Source organism: Danio aesculapii, chromosome 4 (genome assembly GCF_903798145.1).
Source record: "Danio aesculapii chromosome 4, fDanAes4.1, whole genome shotgun sequence".
NCBI lineage: Eukaryota > Metazoa > Chordata > Actinopteri > Cypriniformes > Danionidae > Danio > Danio aesculapii.
In genome coordinates, this window is record NC_079438.1 from 36,633,048 (window position 1) to 36,658,840 (window position 25,793).

Below are 25,793 nucleotides of genomic sequence, written 5' to 3' on the forward strand. Positions count from 1 at the left end.
CAATGTTATCGAAAAGACACACACTGCTGAGCTCTTGATAATGAGCTGTCCTTATCTCACCCATCTTGTGAAAGACAAGTTGTTGTTTTCATCCCATTTTCTCTTATTTTATGTAAAAAAACTCCCACAGAATAGGTTGTGAAAGCCAACCTTGTGGTTCTGTACTATGGCTGGCTCCTTTCTAATAGATTAGACTGCGGTTGCATTGTGAGGGCTTTGATTTTGCTGGCAGGCAAGCACTCATGCTGCATCTGGGTCAGTGAGAGATGCTCTGAATGCAGATGCTGAGAGTGTCACATCCGAGATGTGTTTGTAGATATAGAGGCTATAAATAAACACAGTTAAAAAGGAAGAATTCTGCATGTTGGAGTATGTGTGTTTCCTTAAGGAAGGATTCATTTGTGAATACCCCTCTCCCCTTAGTCTTTCCTCTTCTCTGCATATCTATTTTTTATGCTATCCTGTAATCTCAGCCAACGATTTATTGATGAACCTCCTGCAGGGGGGGATTAGGAGCCTGTCCAGAACACAGGGTGCCTAAAAATATACAATCCTGCCACTTGACTACTGGAAGCTGTCCCTTTCAGAAGTGTGTCCTGAACTTGTATTCACCCAAAAATGTACATTTTCTCATCATTTTCTCACCTTCATGTTCTTCCAAACCCATATAACTTTTTTCTGTACACTCTTAAAAAGGGTGATTTTGCAGTGATGCCACGGAAGTAGCACTTTGGGTTTCCTAAAGAACTTTTCATTGAGCAGTTCTCGAACCACTTTTTATTAAGAAACACAATATACTTTAAATTGGACTAAGAATGGAATGAAATGCTAATTTTTCTATACAATAGTCCAACCAAAACAAAGTTAGTTTTCAGTTTGTGTTCGTCAATTCAAAGACAACTCACCAAAGCAAAACTATTTGTGGGAGTTTGTTTTGGCTCCTAAACACCTTTTAAACCAGGTGTCACCAACCCTATTCCTGCAGAATTCAGCTCCAACCCTGGTCAAACACACATGAATTACGACCTGAAGCAGAATTTGATGATCACAAACAGGTGTGTTTGGTCAGGGTTGCAACTGAAATCCGCAGGAAGGTACTCTAGCTCTCCAGGAACAAGGGCGGTGACTCCTGTTGTAAGCTATCATTGGTCCGTGGTGATTACATAGTCGATAAAGAACTTTTCTTGTCGTGATTCATATCTCATATCCACAGAGAGATTTAAAGACTTGAAGGGGGTCACACACCGGACAAGAAAGCCAAAGTTTTTTTAAAGTTGTGTTTTTTAAAGTTCTAAATATAGTTTTCTATGAATGTACGGAAACTGGTGGCACTAATCAGTGTCTGTGCGGGGCACATAGAAAACTTGGCACTTCATGTCTGGTGTGCGACAGGCTGGAGAAAGATGTTTGTACATACTGAAACAAGGGCTGGGTGATCAAAATCAGTATTGATATTTATTGAACACCATTGTCAATAACAACAACAAAAAAAATTGGTATGAAGTTTCAGTATGAAGCGCTATAGTTTAATTAAAATGTGTCTGCTGAGCGTGCACCTTGGAAGCTGTGTCAATAAGCTTAGGGTGTAAGTTTGTAATTTCCAATGGAGGCGTGCGACTTGCACGATGCGCACATGGTGTGCAAGCGGTACGCACATGACACGCATGCATTTTCCAGGTACACCTCAGTTGAAAAACTTCTAACTAAGTTTTTCTAAATTAAAACTTTTCTAAATGCCACAAACGCACTGCGATTCATGGAAGTAGAACTAACCAATCTGCTTCTCACTTTGTATGGAATATATACATTTCAGTTAAGGCAGACTAATTACCTCAGACAAACACAGCGCATCCAAACACTGCAGTGCTTTTTACTTTTCTAAAAGTTTGTCCACTTGTCATCCTCTGAGAAAACTGTTGATGGTCGCATAGGTACAAGAGACAAGACGCCATAGAAAATGATGAAGGAATCCATGCGCACTCTTGTCACTTCAGGTCAGAGTACAACACATGCGAAAATAAGTGCCATATACTGTAGCAGCAGCGAGGAGGTGGTAAATAAAAAGGATGTGAGGATGTTGCCAGAGTAGCTTTTTGGTTTCTTTTATTGTGGCATCCCAGCCACTAGCACCCCATCTGATAGAGTTTTTAGCATAGGGGGGTAATATAGTCCATTCAACTTCACAATTTGTAATGTTCAGCATGTATTGGAATAACGATGGGCTGGTTCCTTTACTTGAAAGCTCCGATTTGATTATCATAATTTTTTTTGTTTACAGAGTTTAAGGTTTACTGTATCATTATTATTCCTTTACAGGTGTTGATCTACCTTTATCATTGCACACTTTGTAGCATTTTATTTATCAAAATTAAGAGTTTCTTTAACACTTATGTTTAGTTTATTATTTATTTAGAGATTATATTATTAGAGATGAGATATTTTGTTTAAAATGTTTTTGACTGTTAAAACTATTTGCCTTATTATGTTGGTAAATTAAAATAAAGTGGTTAAATAACAAAAAATCTTAATGTTCCTGAATGGATTGTTAAAATATTCAATATTATCAATACCGGATTATAAGAAACAGGACATCATGATTATTATTATTTTTTTTTTTTTTTTTTTGCAGTATCAGCCAGCCCTAACTGAAACTGTTCTTCTTTCACAGTCACCATTGTTGTTGTGGTTAGGTGGGTACACCAGAGCAGTGTGACACATTTACAAGCCCACCTACTGCAGTGTGGGGGTTGAAGTGTTCGAAAACAGTATACTGTCAGGACTTTTCTAACTTTTTTTTCCATTCAAACTCAAAACAATCTTTTGAAGTTTAGCAGGGTTAAGTGTGGAAAAAAAAATTCATCTATAGAGGCATCTTTTACTGTGATGAGTATTTTTGTGCACTGGTATGGTCCCATGAAACAATAGATGGCAACCTTACTTTTTAATAGTGTAGAACACAAAAGGAGATTTTTTTTTTAAGAATGTTCCTGCTGCTCCTTCCAACGCAGTGGGTTCATAAAGTGACCAAAAATACTCCCAATAAACACCATGAGCATGCTGTAAAAGTAGACCACATAAAACGTCAACCTGTCATTGATTGTCAGCTTATTTTTGTAGTGTGTTCTGCAGCGTTGCTTCCAGTTGACAGATTTGTGGTTAATTAGTTGACAGTTTTGGCTAATTCAGAACTGATACAACATTGTCTTTCAGTGTTGTGCCATCAGTATAAGAAAGAACTCAACTAAGCAAATCGAATCAACAGAAAATCTGAAATAAAAGCAAAAGTGATGAAAGTAAGAAGAAAACTCCTATTAAAATCACTGCTTTGTTTTCTTCTAAAGCTGTAATTTCAGTTGTTGTAGTTTCAGTTTTCCTTGTGTGAATGATCAGTACAGGATACTGACTGCAATATACCTGCCTGAAGGCCATTGGGTGTATTCTGTGTATGGTTAAATTATACCCAGATTGGCGGTTACATCCACAGGTGTTGTGGATAATAAATAATAAATACACAAATGCCACAGATTAGCTCTAATCCCACTGAATCTGCTATTAAAGAAATAAATATGCAACATGGATGAACATTTGAAAGCTACAGCAAGAAACAGCAGGTGAATATAGCATACATGTGTATAGTTTAATCTTAGATTAATGAACTAGATGACTTGGAATAAAGTGCACACCTCATATTGTAGACTTTTAAGTGGGCTGAAATATCTGCTTCTCTGTTGCATGGAGAAAAAAAAAAATCTTAACTCAAAAGTTTTGGAAAACATAGCACGCGTATTTAATGCCAGAATTTTCTTTAGGCAAGCTCTGCTTTTAAGGAAACAGCCCTGCATTTGTTTGCAAAGTTGCAGTGAAGGATAGAAAAAGGGTCTCCCTCGTTCTTCCATTAACATCGCTTGACTTGGCAATTGTTTTGCAAATGTCTTTACATTCCAGCCAATGGAAGAAGAAAAAAAGCATGAAGGATGATAAGATGGATGGAGAGGAGGAGAAGATAATGCAAGGTTGAAAGACTCCCTGTCTCCCTGTCCTTTCTAAGCTGCTGTTGTTTGCTGCTTAATGTATTGTCAAGGCAGGAATAGAGTAGGAGCCTAAGGGTTTTGGTTTCATTCTGAGAATGCTGGCTTGATGTTTTCCTGCAGTGAAGGATAAATGATATATAAGTAAAAAAGAAGAGAGAGAAGAGAGAGGAGAGAGAGAAGAGAGAAATCAACCTCAGTTTGTCCATGGTAAATCAAAAAAACCATTCACTTGTCCGATGAGCAGTTTGAAAATGTGTGAAATCTCTCAAAACTGATACACACAAAAACATAGTATAAAGTTAAATATCACCAATGACCTTTGCATATTCATACACCAAGCCACACTATAAACGCTATTCATTAATTTCCTTCCATTTTTTTTACAGCTTGGTGCTGAATGTATCTTGTCAGTTGATGAAAATATAAATCAGTGGGAGACCTGCAAAATCAATGCCTCATGTATGGACATTGCGGGAGTTGTAGACACTCCCTTGGGCGACAGGGGAGGGTAGGTAGTAAAAATGATGAAGAAATATTTACAGCCTGTGTCTCTATAGGACAGGGTTGGTGTAGCAGAGAGAGCTTCTATCAGGCTTATAGGCATACTCTATGAAATATGAAATCATCAATACAGGCTAAATTACTCAGCAGGGCTTTTCACACTTGAAATTGTTAACCCTGGGTACCTCCCTTAGGCCTCAAACTCAATTCCTGGAGGGCCGCAGCTCTGAACAACCCTAATCAAACAGCTGATTACTAATTAAGGGTTCAGGACTAGACACTACTAGATCAGCTGTGTCTGTTAGGGTTGGAGTAAAACCGTGCAGAGCTGCGGCCCTCCAGGAATTGGAGTTTGGCACCTATGCCCTAGATAAATGGAAGAATGAAATGGAATCTGTCTAGTCAGTCTGCCATCCTTTCATTCGGTCATTCTATCATTATGTATTCATCCATCTGTCCATTAATGTTGTCTGTCTATGTCATAAACATCCTCTGCCCCTCTTTTATGTCTATTATCCTATTCATTCCTCTCATCATGTATGTCTGTACAGATGCAAGCTGTGCTTTCACATAACTGACGCAAGACAAATTTGAGTTCAGCCTGCTTCAGAAAACATCTGTCTGTGACTGTGTGAATTAAAGCTGGACTCCAGATGATGTGCTCTGACAGTGGCATATGTTTCATATCACTGGCTTGCATTTCTGACCTCGCACAGGCTCGCACGGAGGATTATTTCAAAAACTAGGTTTCACAAAGGGGAGTTTTAGCTTCACAGTAAATAAACAAATATACCTAATACGTAAAGAGAAAGAATGTGGAAAATAGAATAGTAGCTAACTGCATAATACAGCATGTACTCTGTTTTCTATTCATACTTAAAACAATATGTGAAACAGCACATATTATGTAACTTTTAAATGGCCACATTTGACGCATGACGTCTTTACTAAACTCATATAAATTAAATTCAGAGGTGGGTATAAAAACATTTTTTTTTTGTGTAAAAACATCAAAAACAAAGAATTAAGATAAAAAAACCCTTTAAACAGATGTAACGCACTATATATTAGGACTGCATAAAAATAAAAGAGAGGAGTTCTCATTCACGCTCTGAACATGGAGAGAGTGGTGTTGTGATGGAAAGGCTCTCTGGATTGTCAGTCTTGTGAGGTGTTTGATAAGTGATGGCTGTGTTATTGACTGCAGTGCTCCTCAACTCATGTAGCAGAACTGACATGCAATGCTCTTTCATCCCACCTGCTGTCTGTCCCTTCGGCTATTTTGGGAAAGCCATACTACTCTTCCTTTTTCTGCATTATAAAGTATGTATGCTGTGCACAGTATGCTAATTTTCCGTACGCATGAAATTCCCAGATGTCTCGCTGCATTTGCCAAAATCTGCAATAGAGAACTACAACACAATGTGCCTGAAGGTAGACATTAATATTATTCTGCCTTTTTAAGATACTTTGTTTCAAGAAACTCTAAAACAGCATAGTATGTAACATTTAGGGTTAAGGGCACTGCTGTGAAAAGCTCAGTAAAGAAATGCTTGTATTTATATGGATAAAAACACTGTAATTGAAAATGATTGTTTACAAATATTTTGATATGCATTTTATGCTTTTCAGAATATTGAAAGCTGTTTATTTATTTTTTTGCTTTCCAAGACATTTAAACTGCATTAAATTAGTTGAAAATGCAACACTATGTAGTCATAATACAGTAACACTATGAATTAGAATGTTTATCATTGTATACAGTGCTTACAGTTTCAAAATAGTTTCCCTTTTCAATATTCAGTAAGCAGTACACACTAATACTCCTTTCTCTCTTTCCCTATGCTATGCATCACTGCCGTTTATGTATATCATCACGGGGCAATCAGCCCATATGTCCAAAAAATGCTGTGCATAATGCTTAACATCTTGAAAATATGCTGTTTTAACCTCTTAACTTGTTCACGCATAACCTCATTACCCTAACGCAGAAGACTACATATCCCATAATACTTCGGAGGCGGTGGAACAGTAAAGGTGATTGGTAACAGGTGGTCCAATTAATTACTGGCAAACGCAAGCACGGTCGCCAAGAAACTAATCTAAACGAGCTTGCCAAAATGCAGAGAGACACCAGCACTGCAAGCTCTACAGGACACGCATCACGCCCTTAATAGACAGTAAGAAAACGCAAACAGATTAAGAGAAAAATCCTCTTTTATCGCTCTGATGCACTTATTTCAACCACACAAGCTGGATTGGCATAGCAAGCCTATTTGGATGGTGACCAGGATGCGCGTGCATGTGTGTGTTTGGTAGAAAGCAATACTATGTGATAGCGGTTTCCTTCCCCAGCTGGAAACCAATAAGTTTTGAATGGGAGCCCCCAGGACGGGAGTTTATTTAGGCCTGCCAAGCGCTCATTGAAGTGTCCGTGTGATGCTTGGTGTGTCCTGCCAAACGCAGCGCTCCTCTTCCTTTGCTTGACAGACACTGGAGCTTTGCTTGCTTCTCTGCGTTTGTGTTGTATTAGCGCAGCTCATCTATATTCAGAGATAATCTCTCTCTCTCAGGTTTCCCGGACTGTGTGACAGTACTCGGAGGGAAGGAGCGTTTCTTTGAATATTCCACAGATGTCCTCTTTTCTTTCTCCGCGTGAGCCGAGCGTTTGAAGTTGGCTGATGGGATTGTTTTAATATTCCTCAGATGTGGCGTAGAGCCTGAGAGCGCTTTATCCTTGGTGCACTTGTGCTGAGATCAGTGTGTGCTGACTGTGGCTCGCAGATTACATGCTGGAGTGGGAATATAGGAACACCCTATGTGTATATATCTTTATGAATATGTATATCATATAATATAAAGTATGTTTGCGCTTCCTGGAATGACTAATTAGAATGACATAAATTGACTGGGTGATTTCCAGTGCTGGGTTGTGGCTGGAAGGGCAACTGCTGTATGAAACATATACCAGAGTGATTGTCAGTTCATTCCGCTGTGTTGACCCCTTGGCCAGATTGTCAGGTTGTTTTGAATGGTTGCTTTTCCAGGGCAATACACTGGAATTCTTCAATACACACATATATATTAGACTCATTGCTGAACGTTATTGGTTTGAAGAGAATCATCACCAGCGTGTGCATGAAATTCAAGAAGCAACATTTTTAAATATAGAGCCGAAACAACACTGTAATAATACAATGATGGCGTCCAGAAATGAGCCATGCTAAAATAAAGCTTGCTTTCTTCTTGTGACAAACTGCCTCATGTTAAGAATCAAGAACAGGAACTTCTGTATGTCCTCCATGGTTGTTAACAAGGCCATTCACATGCATAGATATTTACATTTGATGTCGCCTACGCTATTGTTGTCTATTGCAAGGAATGCGCCATTTTAGTGCAGGGTCGCGCTCCTTCGAAATGAATGTGAGACCAGGATGCAGTGGAAGACTGGCCATTCTGAGCCAGAAATATACACAAATTGTCACGATCACCAGCGATCATAACTCCCAGATCACTGGATCTCATTCACAATAACCTATGGACTACAAATCCGCCATTCATGGACTACATATTCATACATGCAATCCGTTCACACACACACATGCTTCCTCATTTCCACTGATTAGACTCCCACAGCTGATGCAGCTTCTGGACTAATTACACACACTACTTTAACAGCACACACACTCACTTCCTTGCCGAGTCTTGTTATCTGTAAAGTGACATTTCAACGCGTTCTCCTAGTCCTGTTTCTCTGTGTTTTACCTCGCCTTGTTTATCCCGTTCTCCCTGTCTGCTGCCTGCCTTCCGACCTCTCGCCTGTTATAGTGACTACGATTCTAGATTTGCCTTTATACATCTGTTTGTACCTGTGTTGACCTTTGCTTGCCTGACTTTAAATAAACCTGCACGTGGATCCAAACTTCAGTTGTCTGTGTCACTCCCCGTGTTACACATATTATCCTCCCTCCTTGTTAAATTGGATCTAATCATCTCCTGCTTTCACTTTTCATTAAAATGGATGGAGCGATTCATTTGTGAATGAATCTCCGTTATGAACAACTTGTTCACTTAGCCGTCAACAATACAAGTTTCTAGCATCACAGCATCTTGTTGTCATATTTCATTTACATTGTTTGCTTATTTTATTTAACAAAAAAGGCAGGTATTTAGTCCAGTTTAGTATTAAGCCTGGTATTTAGTTCTGGTTGGTGCTGCTTTACCTTATGGTCAGTGCAGTAAGAGACTGTATTATAATCAATAATGTTACTTGTTAAACACAAACATTCATAACCTAAAAAACGTAAAAAACGAAATCTTACTTATGAAATATTCTGCCTTTGTTTCCTTTGTTTGCTCATTACTATACCTGTACACAGCGCTGAAGTCAGCAGATTTGCTTTGATCTTGACCAGTGTAGTTTAATGACCATTGTCCTGGGAGCACTGTATGTGCCCACAAATGTGGCGGTGCTATTGACGCATGCTCAGGGGCCGTATGCAATATCTAGTGTAAATATCTATGATTCACATGTAGCATATGAAACCTGTAAAAAGCATGACTTAAAAAGACATGATATGTGATCAGCCTGTATGGCTTTCTTCTTCAAGCGAGAATAACATCAATTGTGACATTCTGCCATACACCAGGTCTACCAAATATGGGTACTGTTGGCAGTGAAAATCAGTCTGATCAGGGTGACCCATAGTGAACAGTTTTGTGCTGTTGAACTGTACACTCAGTGGAAAGGGGACATAACTATACCTAGTACAACAGTAAAGTACCAAAAGGGTGGTCACTGCAGAACTCTTGTTTACAGAGAATGTGCAACAGGGGAACGACAACACAGGAAGTGACATATAAAAAAAAAAATGACCAAAAACCAAAATTGCCAAAACACAACACCTGTAAATATACAATTATGTATAAAGACAATATATGAATGGCCTGTATGGCTGTTGTCTTCAAATGAGAATGACGTTGATCGCAACTTTCTGGCATACACAGTAAGAGTACTGTTCAGGGTGCCTGATCAGGGTGACCCATACTGTACTGTACTGGACCAATACCTCTCGGACAGGGCCTTACTGCTGAGTGACCATCGCAAGGATACAGGTAAGGAGAACCCTAGAAAGATTGCGATTTTGTTTTTGTTTGTTTAAATTCTTGAATTAGGATCTGTTATATAAATGAATGCTTCTGGTAGTGGGAAAAATATATATGCTAGGCTTCTGCCTGTATCAAATGTTTTGTTGCGATTAATTGCTGTAGCTTTTATCACAATTGACAATATTTATCATACCTAAGATTACCTTAACAGATATAATAACAACAAAATACTTGGTGTATTGCTCTATTCAAACAAATTTAATCACAAAAGGAGTACAATAGGTCAGTGTTTCTCAACCACGTTCCTGGAGCTCTGCACATTTTCCATGTCTTATTAACCAAACACACCTGATTCAGATCATAAGCTCATTAACTGAGACTGAAAGACCTGTAATGGGTGTGACAGACAAAGGAGACATCCAAAACATTCAGTGTTGGTGGTCCTCTAGGAACGTGGTTAAACAACACTGCAGTAGGTAACATTTTACAGCAGTCTCATTGGTAAACGTTAGTAAAAACATTCAAATCAACAGTGGGAAATGAACATATTATAACTGAAAAATGAATGACCTATTAAAGGGCCCTGAAACCCCCCTGTCTCAACAGGGTGTTTTCACTCCTCTAGTTTGGAAAAAGTCAGGAAAGTGGGTGTGTCTAGCTCTGTTTAGGTGGGAGTGTCGGGGGAGGGAAAGAAGGAAGGATTTGGATAAAAATGGGAGTTTACATTTGGGCACGCGTAGATCACCGAGGCAAAACAAACACACAGACGCAGGGGAGACAGTGACTGTGGAATGTTGGATACCGCACGTCGTATTAGAGAAAAAAAACTCCACATTTTTCCTGAGTACTGTGAATTGAGACACACTACTCTTTCACATGGTATTTTCTGCCAATGTTAAATAGCAAATAAACAATATTTTATGCAGCCAATCAGTCTCACACATTATTTTACAGTGGCAAAACAAACACACAGACGCTTGATACCGCATGTCGTATAAGAGAAAAAAACCTCCCCATTTCACCTGTAACTTAGATGCACTGGGTAGGTAGCGTCAGAAAGCCGTGTGTGTATAGACTGTCAAAAAATGCGGCGAAAAAACAACATGACGGTAATAGTTTGATTGCGATGTTTACACTTGTGTACATTTTGTACTGTATCATTGATTAAATAAATGCAGCCTTGGTAAGCAGGAGAAGCTTATTTTAAAACATTAAACAATCATACTGACCCCAAATTTTCGACCAGTTGTGCATTTAATATTTTATAAGTAAAATGTGTGCTTTAAATTGACACCCACAGACATGTCACCAAATTGAAATTAGAGGGTAAGACTTTCTCATACATAGCCTCATTTCAAGTGTTAAGTTTTGTAAAATTTATGTATTGAATGAGTCAATCTATTAAAGAAACGTTGGCTATAGAATTCTGCATTATAGGCTTAAATTATAGAGAGAAATAACCGATGAACCGAGACTGCATCAGATCATGAATGTTGATCTTTCTTTCAAGTTGTCAGTGCAGAAATGAACAAAACAACAGGTCTAATACAACATATTATAAGATTAAAATATGAAAAAGTTATCAGATAGTAACTTCTGTCAATTTTCCTAAAGGATAAACAGTACTCGTAATATTTCAGTATGCTTTCACTTTCCGGTGGGAATGACATCCTGCCCTATTCATCATTCTCTCTTCATATAGCTGAATATAGCTATGCTATTACACAATCATAATACACTGTGATATAGCCTGGGTCGTTAGTTTGTTGGACTGTTTTGTTTTCTCACTACAATCAATCCACTCAATCGAGTAGAGACCACCTCATTCAGGCGATCGCCGACCGATTGATTTGGCGCGGATCCGAGCGCGATTGCTGGATTAACATATGCCAAACTAAGCGTGCTAACTGGGGAAATGAGACGGATTCCGAAACAAACGTCCATGTGCGAAAGCACCCTAAGATTGTATTTACACGCAATTGACAGACAGTCGCAGGCTTGCAGCCAAGGTAAACTTTTGTGACAAGGCAGGACTGGACCATTCTGTATACTGGCCCGAGCGCCTCGCACGCTGGCCCCGGGCCATCGGGCAGTCCTCATTGTTGAGCCCCGTTGGCATGTTATTATTGAATATATACTTTGTCCAGTTCTGCTCCTGGAAGACCATATTTTAATGTTGTCCTGTGTTCCCAATTAAACGAGCTTACAGAGCTGAATTTTGTTATAAAGTAGCCCTCCAGGTTCAGGACTCAAACCCCCTGGAGTCATCCCAAATAAGTGGTGAAGCCATGAAAAATATTAATATGTGTGAGAACCTGATTAGCTCTTCTGTATGCCTTTTTTAATTAAACTGTCATCTTTTCAGATGGTGGAGAGTCAGAAGGTGGTGATTCCCAAGTGAAGGACTGTCCTTCTCCCAAGAGCTGCAAGAGCCCTTCGGCACATGCAGTAAGAGAACCCTCTCTCAGTCTACCCTGACAGCTTAAAATATCTCAACCAGCAAGTTCACATTATGAACTTCTTCTTCTTGTATTTACAGCCTTGTTCTCCGGCAGCCCAGGCTGTGTCTCGGCCATCAAAGGATGAAGATGAATCACAGACTTGTGGTCCTGCTCAGCCTCAGGCACTGTCCGTCCAGCCGTCCAGCGCTAAGACTCCCAGCTCAAAACCAGCTGCTCTGACGCCCAGCAAGCTCCACTGCGGGCCCTCGGGCGCCTCTCAGAGTCACTACGCGGGACCTTCGCTCATGCACTCTCCCAAAGCGCAACCCCAAGGATCACCTTTCCGTGGCCAGCGAGCCTTTCTGACAGCTCAGCCTCAGAACCAGCCTCAACCCCAAGCTACGTCTGGTCCAGCCACTTTCCCTCAGTATAACCCTCAAAATGCCCCTCCACCTCCGCCCCCTCCTCCTCCAGCTCCACCTACATCTGCTCCTTACTTCCCCACCCAGGCTACTGCTGCTGCTGCACCCTTCCCTGCATTCAAGCCCACCGTGGCCTCGCCCTTTCCTCCTGGTTCCCAGCCTCTACTTCAGCCCCATCATGCACTGCATTACCAAAGCAGTGCCGCCCCTCCTCCTCCACCTCCTCCTCCTCACCCGCAGCCTGGCCCGACCTTACTGCATGTCAATCTGCAACCTTCTTCACTGCAGCAGCATCAGCTCCTGCTGAGCTCTGCCCCACCTCCGCCTCCTCCTCTCCACTCCTCAGACACAGAGTTCCCAGCAGCCCCCGCCTAACACCGGCACGCTCCTGTCAATCAAACAAGGACCTCACCCACCCCTTCCACCCCCCCCCGCTCCCTCCACTAACGCACCGCACCCGTTCCAAAACATCAGTGGTTTTCAAACCACTCTTCTCCACCAGTCTGCACCAGCCAACCCCTCAGTAACCGCATCTACTTATCAACAAACTGTATTACCCCCTCCTCCTCCACCTCCCCTCCAACAAACTCCTCCCACACAGACCCCGCCCAATCCGAGCATCCCTCAGATCGCAGGCAGCAACCGAGGACCTGCTCCTTCCTCCGCCTCTTTCCACGCAACTGGATACTTAGGCACAGGATGGCACTGACCACACTCATCTAAACGCCGCCCTCCAGACGGACTCTCTCAGAGAGGGGGCGGAGCTACATCTTGTAACATACAGCACCACTGTAAATATTTTCTATGTACCTTTTCACAAAGGCTAATGTAAACTGGTGGGGGTACATTAAGACGAAAATGAGGACTGTAACAGAGTAGACTGTGTGTAAAGATGATGGTTAATGAACCCTGGTGCTCATCACTTACCCACAGTCCCCCACACCTCCCATCACAACCTTGTACTGCCATCCTGTCTTTTCCAGACGTCTTTTTTTTACTTTAAATGTTTTTATTCATTTTAATCGCACCTTTCCGCTGTCTTTACCTGTTTTGTCCCAGCGCAATGGGACATTCCAGTTTCTTCCCTATCGTTCCCTAATCTTCCCGTCTCCCCCTGTTTTTTCACTCATCAGTTATTTGTTTTATCTAGTCGCTCATTATATAGCAAAAAGGTTTTGTATAGAGAAAAAAATACAGAATTATTATTTTTTTTATTCCTCCATGTAAGAGAAATATCTGTGCACCGCTGCAGAGAAATCCAGAGGAGACCTTTCCGATAGGCCGCTTCACTGCCCCAGGAGACTGCACTTGTGTGAATGAGCGAGTCTGTGTGCATGAGTGTCTGTTTTTACGTGGAAGGGAGCGTGAATGCTTGTGTGCCGCCCGCATCCGTGCGCATATTTATAGTGCGATCAGGAGGCGGGCGGCAAATAAGACACAGACAGATATGCGTGCTGTTCTCTGTGGCAGCTTCAGAAAGAGAGGTCCTTCCTGTAGGGGGTAAGCGGTTTATTTTTGAATATCAATGGTTATTTGTAGAAAGTGTAATTTAATGTATAGGTGGTTACTCCAGCTTTCTCCAGAAACAGTTGTAAATATTGGCTTCTTTTCTTTTCTATGCTTGTATAATTGGCTCCCATCCCCATTTTGGAATATGGTTGTAAATACAAGCGCTCTTGACGAAAAACGCTGAATGTTTCTGTGACTGTAGCACTATTTTTATTTCCTCCTCTCTGGTTATTTTTTTTACTGTTTGTGTGTGAGTGTATGTGTGTGTGAAGGACAGAGGCTCACAGACACAGCACTGGTTGGCTATTTTCATGGTTCATTATAATAAATCACTGTAATGACAGTTTTATACCAACTGAATCGTCTTGCTTTTTATTCTGGGGAGGGAAATGGGATGTGTTTTTACAATTATATGTTCACAATGTGAGTTTTTCCACAGTTGATGCTGAAGTGATGGTTTGAAGATTAAGATGTCTGAATATTGACCTTGTTTGTCAGAAAAATTTAAACTTCAAGTTTGCTTATTTGTTAATATCAGGTGATATGCTTCAAGGAAATATTTATGCATAGATCAAACAATGGATGAAAGCAGTTATGTGCTCAGAAAACATCAAGCCCAGTGTCTTATCACAAACCAGAACAAAGGATGTGAGGTTATGATGGGGAAAGTTGAGCATGAGGCACAAAAATAAAGTTGGTTATTACAGCCATGGTTTGTATGTTTCCAAATAACAGACTTCATGTTTTTTCAAGCTAAGATTGAAGACTGAGCAGCTATCAGGTCAGAAAGGCCAACAACATCCGATAGATTTTGGTTTTAAATCTGTGAAAAACACTTGCCTCCTCTACTCCAGTCCTGGAGACCCTGATTAGCTGGTTCAGGTGTGATTAATTAGGGTTCGTATGGTCATGGAAAAGTGGAATTTTGACATGGCGTTTTCCAGACTTGAAAATTGTTTATAAAACTCACAAATTTTATGAAAGTTCTAGAAATTTGTTTTACACAATACCGTGTATATTTGAGTATATTTGAATTGATAATATTCTGACGCGACGCTCTATGCGTGAGTTTAAACGGGCAACTCGGTTTCAGCTGCTCCTCTCATCATCACCATTGGATCCTTTTGAGTGCTGTGTCCAGAAACTAGAAGGTAAGTTACTACAGGGACTAAAGGCTAATTTGTACACACCAAGACGATTTTTTTTCCGCACATACAGCAAGATAGCCGTCTAAGCTATGAATAAATTTAACGCGACCTGCTCCTATTTTATGTAACGTTAGCCAGAGTAACCTCTACTAATGTCAACCTTGCCATAAAAAAAAAAAAGTTTTCCCCAAAAGTAAAAACCCTTTCAAAGATTTTTTTTTTGTGCAGGCTTGTATTTTACAGCACTGTAAAAATATTCAAAAATGTCTCATTTGATTTAGCAAAGTCACACAAGTACTAATTTCACATCTGTCAGATCCACAGTGGAGATGTGTCGCATCCATAAAGTTTTTCCCTCATAAATGAGCGTCAAATAAAATAAAATCAATAATTTGCTTTATAGTGAGCTACCTCTATTCTTTTGATTGGCGTCGTTGTGCAGTTTAATTCACAGAATTTTTACAAAGTGTTTTGTAACTCACAAGCTCGCTAACTTTTTTGTGTCACATCCATAACGCATGTTTATTTCCCTCATTTAAATCTAAATGTTTACAGACTGATATTTTTCTGATGCCAAAAACCTTGTTGTTAGTTGTTTTGTAAATATAAACGGATGTTTCAATATAATGTTAACATAAACTTTCTCTGTGAATTTATGTTTGAGACTTTATTGCAAATGTCCCATAATGATGCAATTTCCCAGCTGCTTCAGGACTGACCCCTCATTTTCAGAAACTGATTTGGAAATATTATCAAAGCATAATCTATTATTAAAATGTAACCTATTAACAGCGCTGGCTTTTAAAACATTTTACCAGAGAAAATATTTGTAAATTATACTCTCCCTCATCAAAATAACAATTGGGTAATTTGCTACATAGGCTAGCTTATAACATATTCACTTGACGGGTTTTTTTTAAATAAGTTTTCAAATATTCTAACATGTAGTTAAAGCTGACAGTACTGCTCGAGTGAGTGGCGCCATCTAGCGGATCTCCTGATTTTTTTTATTCTATTATTATTTTTTGCAATTGTAGACATTGATTTTCAGAAAATAGTTGCTTATAAAGTATTTCTAGCTTTCTTACAGTGTTTACCTGGGATTCAAATTGAGTTGAGTTTTCTTTTTTTGTCATGTTCTGTCATCATTATCATTTGTTTTTAGTAATTTTCTATCATTATTTTAATGTTTTGTGTACAAAAAAATACTTCAAGGGCATCGTTAGTTGTATACTACTTTTTGGTCCTTGGCAGATCACAAGCTCGTTCATTATTTCATCTAACAACGTAATCATTATCTAAATAAGTTTTACACAGATATAGAACGAAATACAAACTAAATAGATTCAAGTATCTTACAATATTCTCTAATAAATTCAAATTTGTATTATTATGTACATAAAACTTCAGGTCGTGGATTTTTACGTGGAGTTGGGAAGTTAAAATGCGTAAAAACTCTGATTGCAGCTAAAAGGTTTAGGACGGCGACACTCCAGGATTAGACACCCATCAAATAGGCTTATAACTGCTATGCAGTTTTGTCGGTCTCAACATTGACACAAGATTAAAGGGTTAGTTCACTTGATCTAGTTATTAATTACTCATCCTTATGTCAGCTCAACCCACAGAGACCTTTGCTTGTCTTCAAACACAAATTATATTTTAGGTGAAATCCATTGTCCTCCAAAGCTTCTCGTTTATAGCAAGATAAAGTCCAGAAGGTACCAAAAAACATCTTAAGAACAGACCACATGCCTCAAGTTGTTAATCAGAATATTATCAAGTTATGAGGATACTTTTGTATAAAGCAAAAATAACAACTTTATTAAGTAGTTTCTTCACCTCTGTGTCAGTATAGGATATTGGGGTGGTTAGGGGGTTCGAAGACCCACCCCACGACAAAGTCCAAGTTTGACCCTTATATGAGCTCATTTGTCCCATTTTTGACTGCTATGCCGTCATAAATTGTGAAAATTGCAGATAGAAGAAGTCTTTAACAGGCATTGTAACCACCTGGTCGACCTTTCATCCTAGGATATCATTATTATTTTAATTGCTTATTACTATTTATCAGAGTTGTGTCAGTATATTATTCAATGCATGTGTGGGACAAAAAATTATTTTCAAGAGTGCACCTTAAAATTACATTTTTAATTACTGAAGTGGCCAAATTCTCACTGAGGGAAGGTTGAATGAGTCAGTTTGTTTTTATTTATTAATATTTAAAAACAATTTTATCAGATTTCTTTTTTTAAATGATGGATGATAATAACTTTGTTTTAAAAAGTAGTTTTTTTTCTCCATATTTCTTTGTTAATTTTGTTTTTAATGCTAATCTCATAACAAACATTTATAAAACTAAATTAATTCCGCAAATTTATAACAAAATAATACTTTCTTAGTAAAATAGTATGGTACCCTTAAAAAGCACTTTGATAAGTTATGATTACCATCCGACAAGCTGATCCAAATTAGTGCTTAAAATGTCACCAATGCATAATTAAATAGAAAATGAGGTAAATAACTGAAAAGAGGTTCCACTTTTTCAGAAAAAAGAACCACCCTTTTAATAGGCTGCCTACGGGCCTGTGATGTAAACATGGATGCCCATACACTTCTTTCTCTGTGTGAAATAAGCTCAGGCACGTCAGAGGTGAAGCCAAGCATAAAATGTGAATGTGCACACTATACTGACACTGAGGAGAAGATATTATAAAATAAATGATTTTTGTTTTCATGTCAGTATTTTCATGAGTATTCTCATAGCTTAGTAATATTCATAATCTCCGACTGAACTACTGAAGGCACCAGCAACTGTTTTGTTTTTAGTGTTTGTCAGGATTTGGAATGAGTTGACCACAATTGGTGTCTATGGGAGGATGAGGGAGCTCTCAGATCTAAAATATCTTCATTTGTATTCAAACAAACAGAGGGTATCATAATTTATAACTTTTTATTTTTAGGGCAAATAACCTGTTAAATTAGGTATAAAATGTGAGGTTGTTTACTTTGAACCATGTCCAGAGGTTAATCAGATGTAGGCCTGTCACAATAATCAATATATCGACTTATTGCACAGCACATGGACATGGCCTCAATAATTTTTGGTTGATGCAATATATATATATATATATATATATATATATATATATATATTATATATATATTATATATATATATATATATATTATATATATATATATATATATATATATATATATATATATATATATATCTTGCCCATACATAAAAAACTATTCTAGCAACATTTTAGCTGATTGTTGCAACATCTCTATTTCTATTAGAGGTGGTCAGTGTGGTTAAAAAAACACTCTAGTACTTAATATAACAACTAACAATGAAAATAGATGTGGTATCAGATATCACAGCCTGTTACTTTTTACCCTGCACTATTCTGTTAACATTTATTATCATTTATTTAGGTGTGTATGTTTCACATTGTCATTCCAATGCCTAATTATTACATTGTTAAAATGACTATAATTAAATATTTCTAAGAATAAAATATGCATTCTTTGGAAGAGTGTACTTGCATTATGATATCTACTGTCATCCAGGCATTATATAATAATGGGTGGCATAAATGGTCTTAAAATGACAATATATCATTTATCGCAATATATTTTGGTGCAATATATCATAACATAAAATAGATATCATGACGGGCCTAGTCAGATGTTATATGATTGGCTTGCTTATGTGACTGTTTGACCACAAGAGCACTTGTAGTATTTTTGTTTGTAGATTGCATTTTGTAGATATATTTAGTCAAATAATATTTTAATCACCAAACAATACAATAAAATTAAAAAAAAAATTACAACCTACCAAAATTTCAACAACATTTTTCTACTGAATTCATATTTCACTGCATTGAACCAATATGGATCAGTATTGAAATGGATGATCATCTTAATTTTATTCACTTGCTCCTAAACCATGTGACATAGTTTTGATCATATAGACCAGAGATGCTTAAACTAGGGCCTGTGGGCCAAAGTTGCCCATAATTTACCTTGGATTTGGCCCGTCACTTCCCATCTGAGAAGAGAAGAAGAACGATGGGGATGGTTTAGAGCAGGTGTGCCCAAATTGTTTCTTATGAGGGGCCAAAAACTAAACTTCATTGAGGGTGGCGGGCCAGAGGTAAATAAACCAAACTGTAAATTTGTCAATGTAATTTCCTAATTTATTATTAATTCCTTATATAATTTAACTAATACCATAGTTTATTTCATTTGAAATACTTTAATTGTATTAATAATTATACATTTTTCTACATTTTATAATGAACATTTTACAATAAACAACATGAACAATCCCATTTATAATGATAAAAAATACACTTTACCTTGATTTGCTTGCTGATGTCTTCTGCAATGTCCGCTATCCATCAAGTGACTGTGTTTATTTATTTTTTAATCTGATTCATTCACAACATTTAATTCCAGTTTGCTTTTTTTGTAGCTTAACAGTTAAAAAAACAAACCTTAATCTCCCCAAAATTCCCCATCATTCTCCCTCTCTTCTCAGACGGGATGGATGGCCATATCAAAAGGTAATCCTGGGCCAACTTTGGCCCGCAGGCCCTAGTTTGGGGCATCTCTGGTTTAGAGATTGTCACTTAAATCTAATGTAACCTTTTGTTTGTATGTTTTATTAAAAAACTGAAATTAAATGTGTCAATTAAATATTGTAATTTAATCAGATTTAGTTTAAATGTACATACTGTCACCTGATGAATAGAGGACAATGCAGAGATTTTGCTGGGCAAATGAAGGCAAAGGCAGATTCTGCTTGACTAGTGTATTCAGCATTGAACTTTAGGCATTATATAATGATTGAATCATTTTAAACGTTATACTGCGTTAGTTAATCTGAAATAATGTGTTTATTTATTTTGAAACATTATAAAATAAATGAGGAAGTTACCCATGGCAACTTTAAAGTAATATAGTTTGGTATATTTACCATCGGCCCACAGCTCTCAATGATATTTGGGTTTTGGCCCTTTATATGAAAGACTTTGGACACCCCTGATAAAGAGCATGATGAAATAGACGAAATGAGACACAAGTGTTCCCGAGACGCATTTCAATGAATGTTAATAGCAGGTGAAATCAAGACAAATGTGAAGACTTGTTCTTTAGCCAGTGTCCAGAATGAAATATCTTTATTGTAGTCAGTAGAGGTAAAACCTTTATTCATTAATGTTGGTGAATTGTCTTGATTAACTAATACATTTTAATGGTGTATTTACATCATCATCTACATACAACATCATCTGACGAGACAGACAGCCAATAAATAAAGCCAAACATTTTTTTTTCTTTCCAGCGTCGTTCAAACTCTTCAGCTGTCCAAAAAGGGAGGAAATGCCACTAAGTACACAGTGATGTCATTTCCTGTGGGCGTTTGTTCATGAGACCACATCCACGTTTTTCATTTTTTGATTGGTGATTCTAGTCCATCTTGTTGGGACAGAATGACTATACCAAGTGTACGAAACGGTACCAGCTGAGAACATCATAATTATGGCACACATAACTATACAGCACCAACACTGCCGAGAAGTAAATATCGAATTAGAGACATACAGAAATTTAACATGTACACTCAATACATAATACTTAAAACACTCTCCTACTTCTGTATATACTTGGCTTGTGCACAAATACTAATGGCAGAGACGCCTGCCCCTAATTTTGACACTTATTTTTAAAGTATATTAACAGTGAACTCTTGCCTTCTGTTTACCTTCTCAACAATTGTGTCGTGGTGAAATAAGTGTACATTTGAAACCCGATAAATGATCACTTACATCTTAATTGGCTCTCAGTGGATTGAGTGTCTCTCTTTGCCGTTTTTTGTTTTGTTTCTACAGGCCTGAAATGTCTCTATGTCGCAGTTTGTACATCCCAGGATTCAAAGCTTTCAGCGTTTCCTTCTATGTTAGTATATTTGGAGAATCCAGTCAAATAGAACAGTGTTATACAGTAATTCTAAATCCCAAAATATTAACATTATTATAATGCAGGCCCGAAGAAGAGGACAGAACATAAAATGAAATAACATTCAGTCAAAGTTGCTTCTAAACGGTGCATTAGCTGCCCTATCATGTTAGTAGCACAGAACACGGTAAATAAACTAGGGTAGGGATTTGTTGAGAAGCAATTCCAGATAGTGAAGTGAAAAGTGGGGATATAAAGAGAAAAGCAGTGCGTTCCAAACTCCATTCACCCTGTTCGCATCCTTTGCTGAAATGTTTTTTTTCCCCCCAAACTGTTGCAGTCAGGCTTCCTGCCCTCAGGATGATGGGTAAAGCTGGATTGTGATTTCACATAATGATTTTCCTTAAACAAGACAGAAACACCTGGAAACAGATAAAGGGGATGATTTACTGTGAATAAATGTACACATTGAAGCTTAAATTGATATAATTTTAATATTATCTGGATGCAGATTTTTAAAATTGTAAATATGTACAAACTTAGTACAAGATTATACATCTCACAACAATTATGAACAAGGTCACACTTTGTTTTAATGGTCCGTTTGTTGAATATAAGTTACATTGCGTCTACATGCCAACTAATTCTCATTAGATTATAAGTAGACTGTTAGGTTGGGGTTGGTGTAAGTTGACATGTACTTGCAAATTTAAAGTTATAGTCAGTTAAATGTCTGTTGAAGGAGCAGTATCAGCAGATATTAAGCAGACAGTCTACTAATACTCAAATGGACCATCAAAATAAAGTGTAACCATGAACAAATCAAACAAAATAAAAATAAGAGAAATTATATTAGTTATACAATCAAAGTATAAACAAATGCAAGGGGTAAAATAAATAGATAGGTAAGATAATAATAATTATTATAATAAAAAACATTGATTTAATCAAATGAAATATACATAATGCTTAATGTATTTTTTTTTAGCTTTTCTGTTTCTAATGTTATATAGTGTAGTACCATATTGTTTAATCTCCTTTATAAGTGTTCACAATTTGGCTTGGCAATTTCTTGACATGTATATGGTATTTTCCATACCATATTACTATCTATTTAAGAAAATAGATGTACTTTTGGCAAGGCAAGGCAAGGCAAGTTTATTTATATAGCACATTTCATACACAGTGGCAATTCAAAGTGCTTTACATAAACAGGAATAAAAGAGAAACAATTATAAGAGAAATAAAACAAACATAAAATGGTAAGAATAAAAATAAAATAAAATAAAAGCTGATAAAATGTGTTATAAAAGAATTAAAAAGAAGAGAAATCAATTTTGGAATCAATTCTATCTTGTACTACAGCAAATATGACATAATATAATTCAATTTGTATTAGTGTACCAAATGTCCTTGAAATAAAGTTAGAAAAATCAATCCAAAATGATCTTGAGAATACACATTGAAAAAACAGATGAGTACCAGATTCTTTAACATTACCACAAAAATCGCAAGAGTTTTCCCTATCCACTTCAAACCGTTCAAATAATTCTTTTACAGGATAAATTTTTTTGTTGGATGCAGCCTTCATGATGCATGCTGGGATTGCATCGCTCAGAGAGAAATTCAATACCTTTGAAAACCTTTTATAACACTCTTTCTATACACTTTAAGGTCTCATCGCCACTTTAGGTTTCGACTGGTAAATTTTTAATTTACAGTATATTTACTTAATACTAACTGTAAGAAACTAATCCTCAACAAATACATTGTTTATATACTGAATAAGAATGCTAATCCAGCAGGTGGCACCTATACCAGCAGGAATAATGGAGTTTCTTTAGTTACTGCAGTAAGCAAAGCAGCGCAATGTCAAATCAGGATTTTATGGATTTCATAAATGACACAGCATCCTAATATTCACAGATTAAATTTCTATAAATTTATTTATTTTGTAAGACTTTTTAAGTGCCTTTAATCTAAATTGATTTATCATTTTTTACAACTTTTTGTAAAAAACGCCAGACACGATACACTCAATGGAGCTAGTGACATCACTGTGAGGGGTAGTGGTCGGGGTGGGGTTAGGTGAGTGCATTAAAAACACTGAATGCAACTCGAGTCTGCAGCCAGACCCCTCTCTATAATTTAAGTAAATGGCACTCAAAGGTTTGATCTTCAGCAGATCTTCTTGACCATGTCTACATGCCTGAACTAACTTGTTGATTTGCTAGCGATTAGATATTTGCATTAGCAAGCAGTCAAGTTGAACAAGTTTACTTAATAAATTTGCCAGTGAGTAGATTTATATAAGTCAACATAAGTGTTAAAAGTCAAACCTTAAGCTCTGGTGATGCTGTGTCTTCGCAAGAGCTACAAAACACCATTCTTGTGTATATTGAAATACTTATTTAATTATTTATTTAATGCCTTTAGTGGCAATTTAAGTGATAGTTTGTCTAAAAATGAAAATTATGTCACTAATTACTCACCCTCATGTTGTTTCTAAACCCCTGAGAGCTTCACTCATCTTCAGAACAAAAGATATTTAAGGTGAAATCAAGAGCTCTCTCATCCTCCAGTAAAATCCTCATTCTCAAAACAGACTCTATACCTTCAGTGGTTCACTCAGAACATAATCAAGCAACCTTTGTGTGCACATAAAAAAAAAAAAAAACTTTATTCAACAGTTTCTCATTCTCAGTGTCAGTTTAGGGTGCATGTTCAGATATTGCGCTAGATCATTACCTTGGATGTGCCTGTGCTTTGTACAGGAATCCAAGAGAAAGGGGTATACATACGCACCCTATACTGACACAAAGGAGAAGAAACTGTTGATTTTAAATTTATTTTTGTCTTGTAGCTTGTTAATATTTCAATTGAACCACTGAAGGCATGCAATTTGTTTTGAGGATGCTTTTGAACAGTGACCACGTTTACTTGGACATCAGTAGTCAAATTATTTTCCTTAATCTGAATGAGAAAATAATATGATTAGGGCTTTAATTGAGTTGCTTTTTGAATGTTCCTTTCATGATCCTGTTTTACATATTATAGCACATAATTCGATTAACATCATTGTGCCACCACGCTTTCCACATTTCCTCTGGAGTTTCATGTAATTTCTGGTGTTTAATTTTAATCTTTAACTGCAGTTTGGCACTTTCACTTTCATTCAGGAACATTTCATGCTTGCCCACCGTGACAAACGAAATATTGGATGTGAGTATGAACTGCTGGAAGAGTGTTGTCTTAATGGAATTTGATTCCCGCATGCCATATGGGGAAAAAAACTCTGCATTTCGCGATGCAGGTGTCTGTGGTCCTTCACTGACTCAGTAGGTGCAGAGAATAGTGTTAAACAGCTGTGTGTGTATAGACTATCATGTCACAAAATGCGGCAAAAATCCGGGATTTTGCGGGAAAAAAAATGTCTGTACTGCCCAACAATAATGTGACTAAAATCGGCATACTCCACATGTCTTAATTCCATTTCTGTTTAGTTCAATTATGACCTTAACCAGATTAAATTAATCAAAAATCTCTGTTTACATAGTAGACTCTTAATCAGAGTATTGTCTTAATCGTATTAAAATCGGAGTATTGGTGTCCATGTAAACGTACTTAGTGATGTTTATGAAGTATGAGAGAGCTCTCAGATTTAATCTAAAATATCGTAATCAGTGTTCCTAGGTCTCAGTGGTTTGGAACGACATGGGGATGACTAATTAATAACTAATTACTAATTTAGGACTAACAGTTTAGTAAATGCTGGAAATTCATAAATGAGGTTAAAAAAAGTGTACAGCGCAAAATGTACAGCGTCCTGTTTTTCAAAGGTATGTACATCAACAAAGAAAAGAGTTTTGTGTTTTCAATGTAAAGACTCACCTGAGTGTATCTGGCATCTATGCGTTTCCACTTTCTGTTGATAGGAAATAAAGAAGAAAAGGACATGAAAAGTAAATAATAAAACAAAATACTACATTCATCCATAAAGTAATTTTTTTAAAGTGCGCAGAAAAAAAAATTAGCTACTAACAGCTGTCAATGTTGATACATATACAATAAAAAGTCCTTTTGTTTGTTATTTTTATACATCTATCCAGTTTGGATAAAAAAAAAACAAGTAATATCCACTAGATGGCACCAACACCATCATCTGCCACCAAAAAAACATACCATAACAAATTCAGCAGAAGCATGAAGGCGAAGCAAATTGCTCATTCATCATTATACAAACATCCTAAATCACCAGTAGCAGTGTGCAGCTCATCGGTTTTATGCAAAACCTTTATATCCCTACAAGTGACCCTTCATCCAGGACTTCCAGGAAGTAGAGCTCTTTCTTTGCTTCAACTCCATTATAAAGCATTTCATAGCTAATATCCATAAATAGCATTTGGTTCCAGGTGTTCTGTTCAGCACAGCATGGGTTCCAGCTGATGCTGTGCCTGTGATTAATATGGACAGGCTGACAGCAAGCTGTGTAAACAGTCATTAGTAATTCATGGCTGGGTCTAGAGCCCCAGGTTTCCATTAACCCCAGTTCATGGTAAATTCTACCTTCCTATCTGTACTTCATTTGCTATTTTTCACTTCATACTCATTCCTTCTAATATCTCATTTATTTTCACTGCTTCATCATCTGATTAATTAT

General features: G+C 37.4%; 2 protein-coding genes across 2 annotated transcripts in view; one reads left to right on the forward strand and one right to left on the reverse strand.

The window, feature by feature from the left end:
• The first annotated feature begins 3,967 nt into the window (after positions 1-3,967).
• Positions 3,968-12,879, forward strand: LOC130223517 (uncharacterized). Its single transcript, XM_056456358.1, has 4 exons — positions 3,968-4,013; positions 9,540-9,647; positions 12,007-12,089; positions 12,181-12,879. Exons 1-4 carry the CDS (start codon positions 3,968-3,970, stop codon positions 12,877-12,879), a joined length of 936 nt encoding a protein of 311 aa, XP_056312333.1.
• An 8,071-nt stretch (positions 12,880-20,950) lies between these two features.
• The window catches only part of LOC130222937 (LHFPL tetraspan subfamily member 3 protein), a 58,810-nt gene continuing 53,967 nt past the window's right edge, over positions 20,951-25,793 (reverse strand). The window contains exons 3-4 of the mRNA XM_056455567.1: positions 25,025-25,058; positions 20,951-21,555 (exon numbers count right to left, since the gene is read on the reverse strand). Coding sequence (XP_056311542.1) covers positions 25,042-25,058 — 17 coding nt within the window. The 3' untranslated portion in view covers positions 20,951-21,555; positions 25,025-25,041. The remainder of the gene's footprint in view (positions 21,556-25,024; positions 25,059-25,793) is intronic.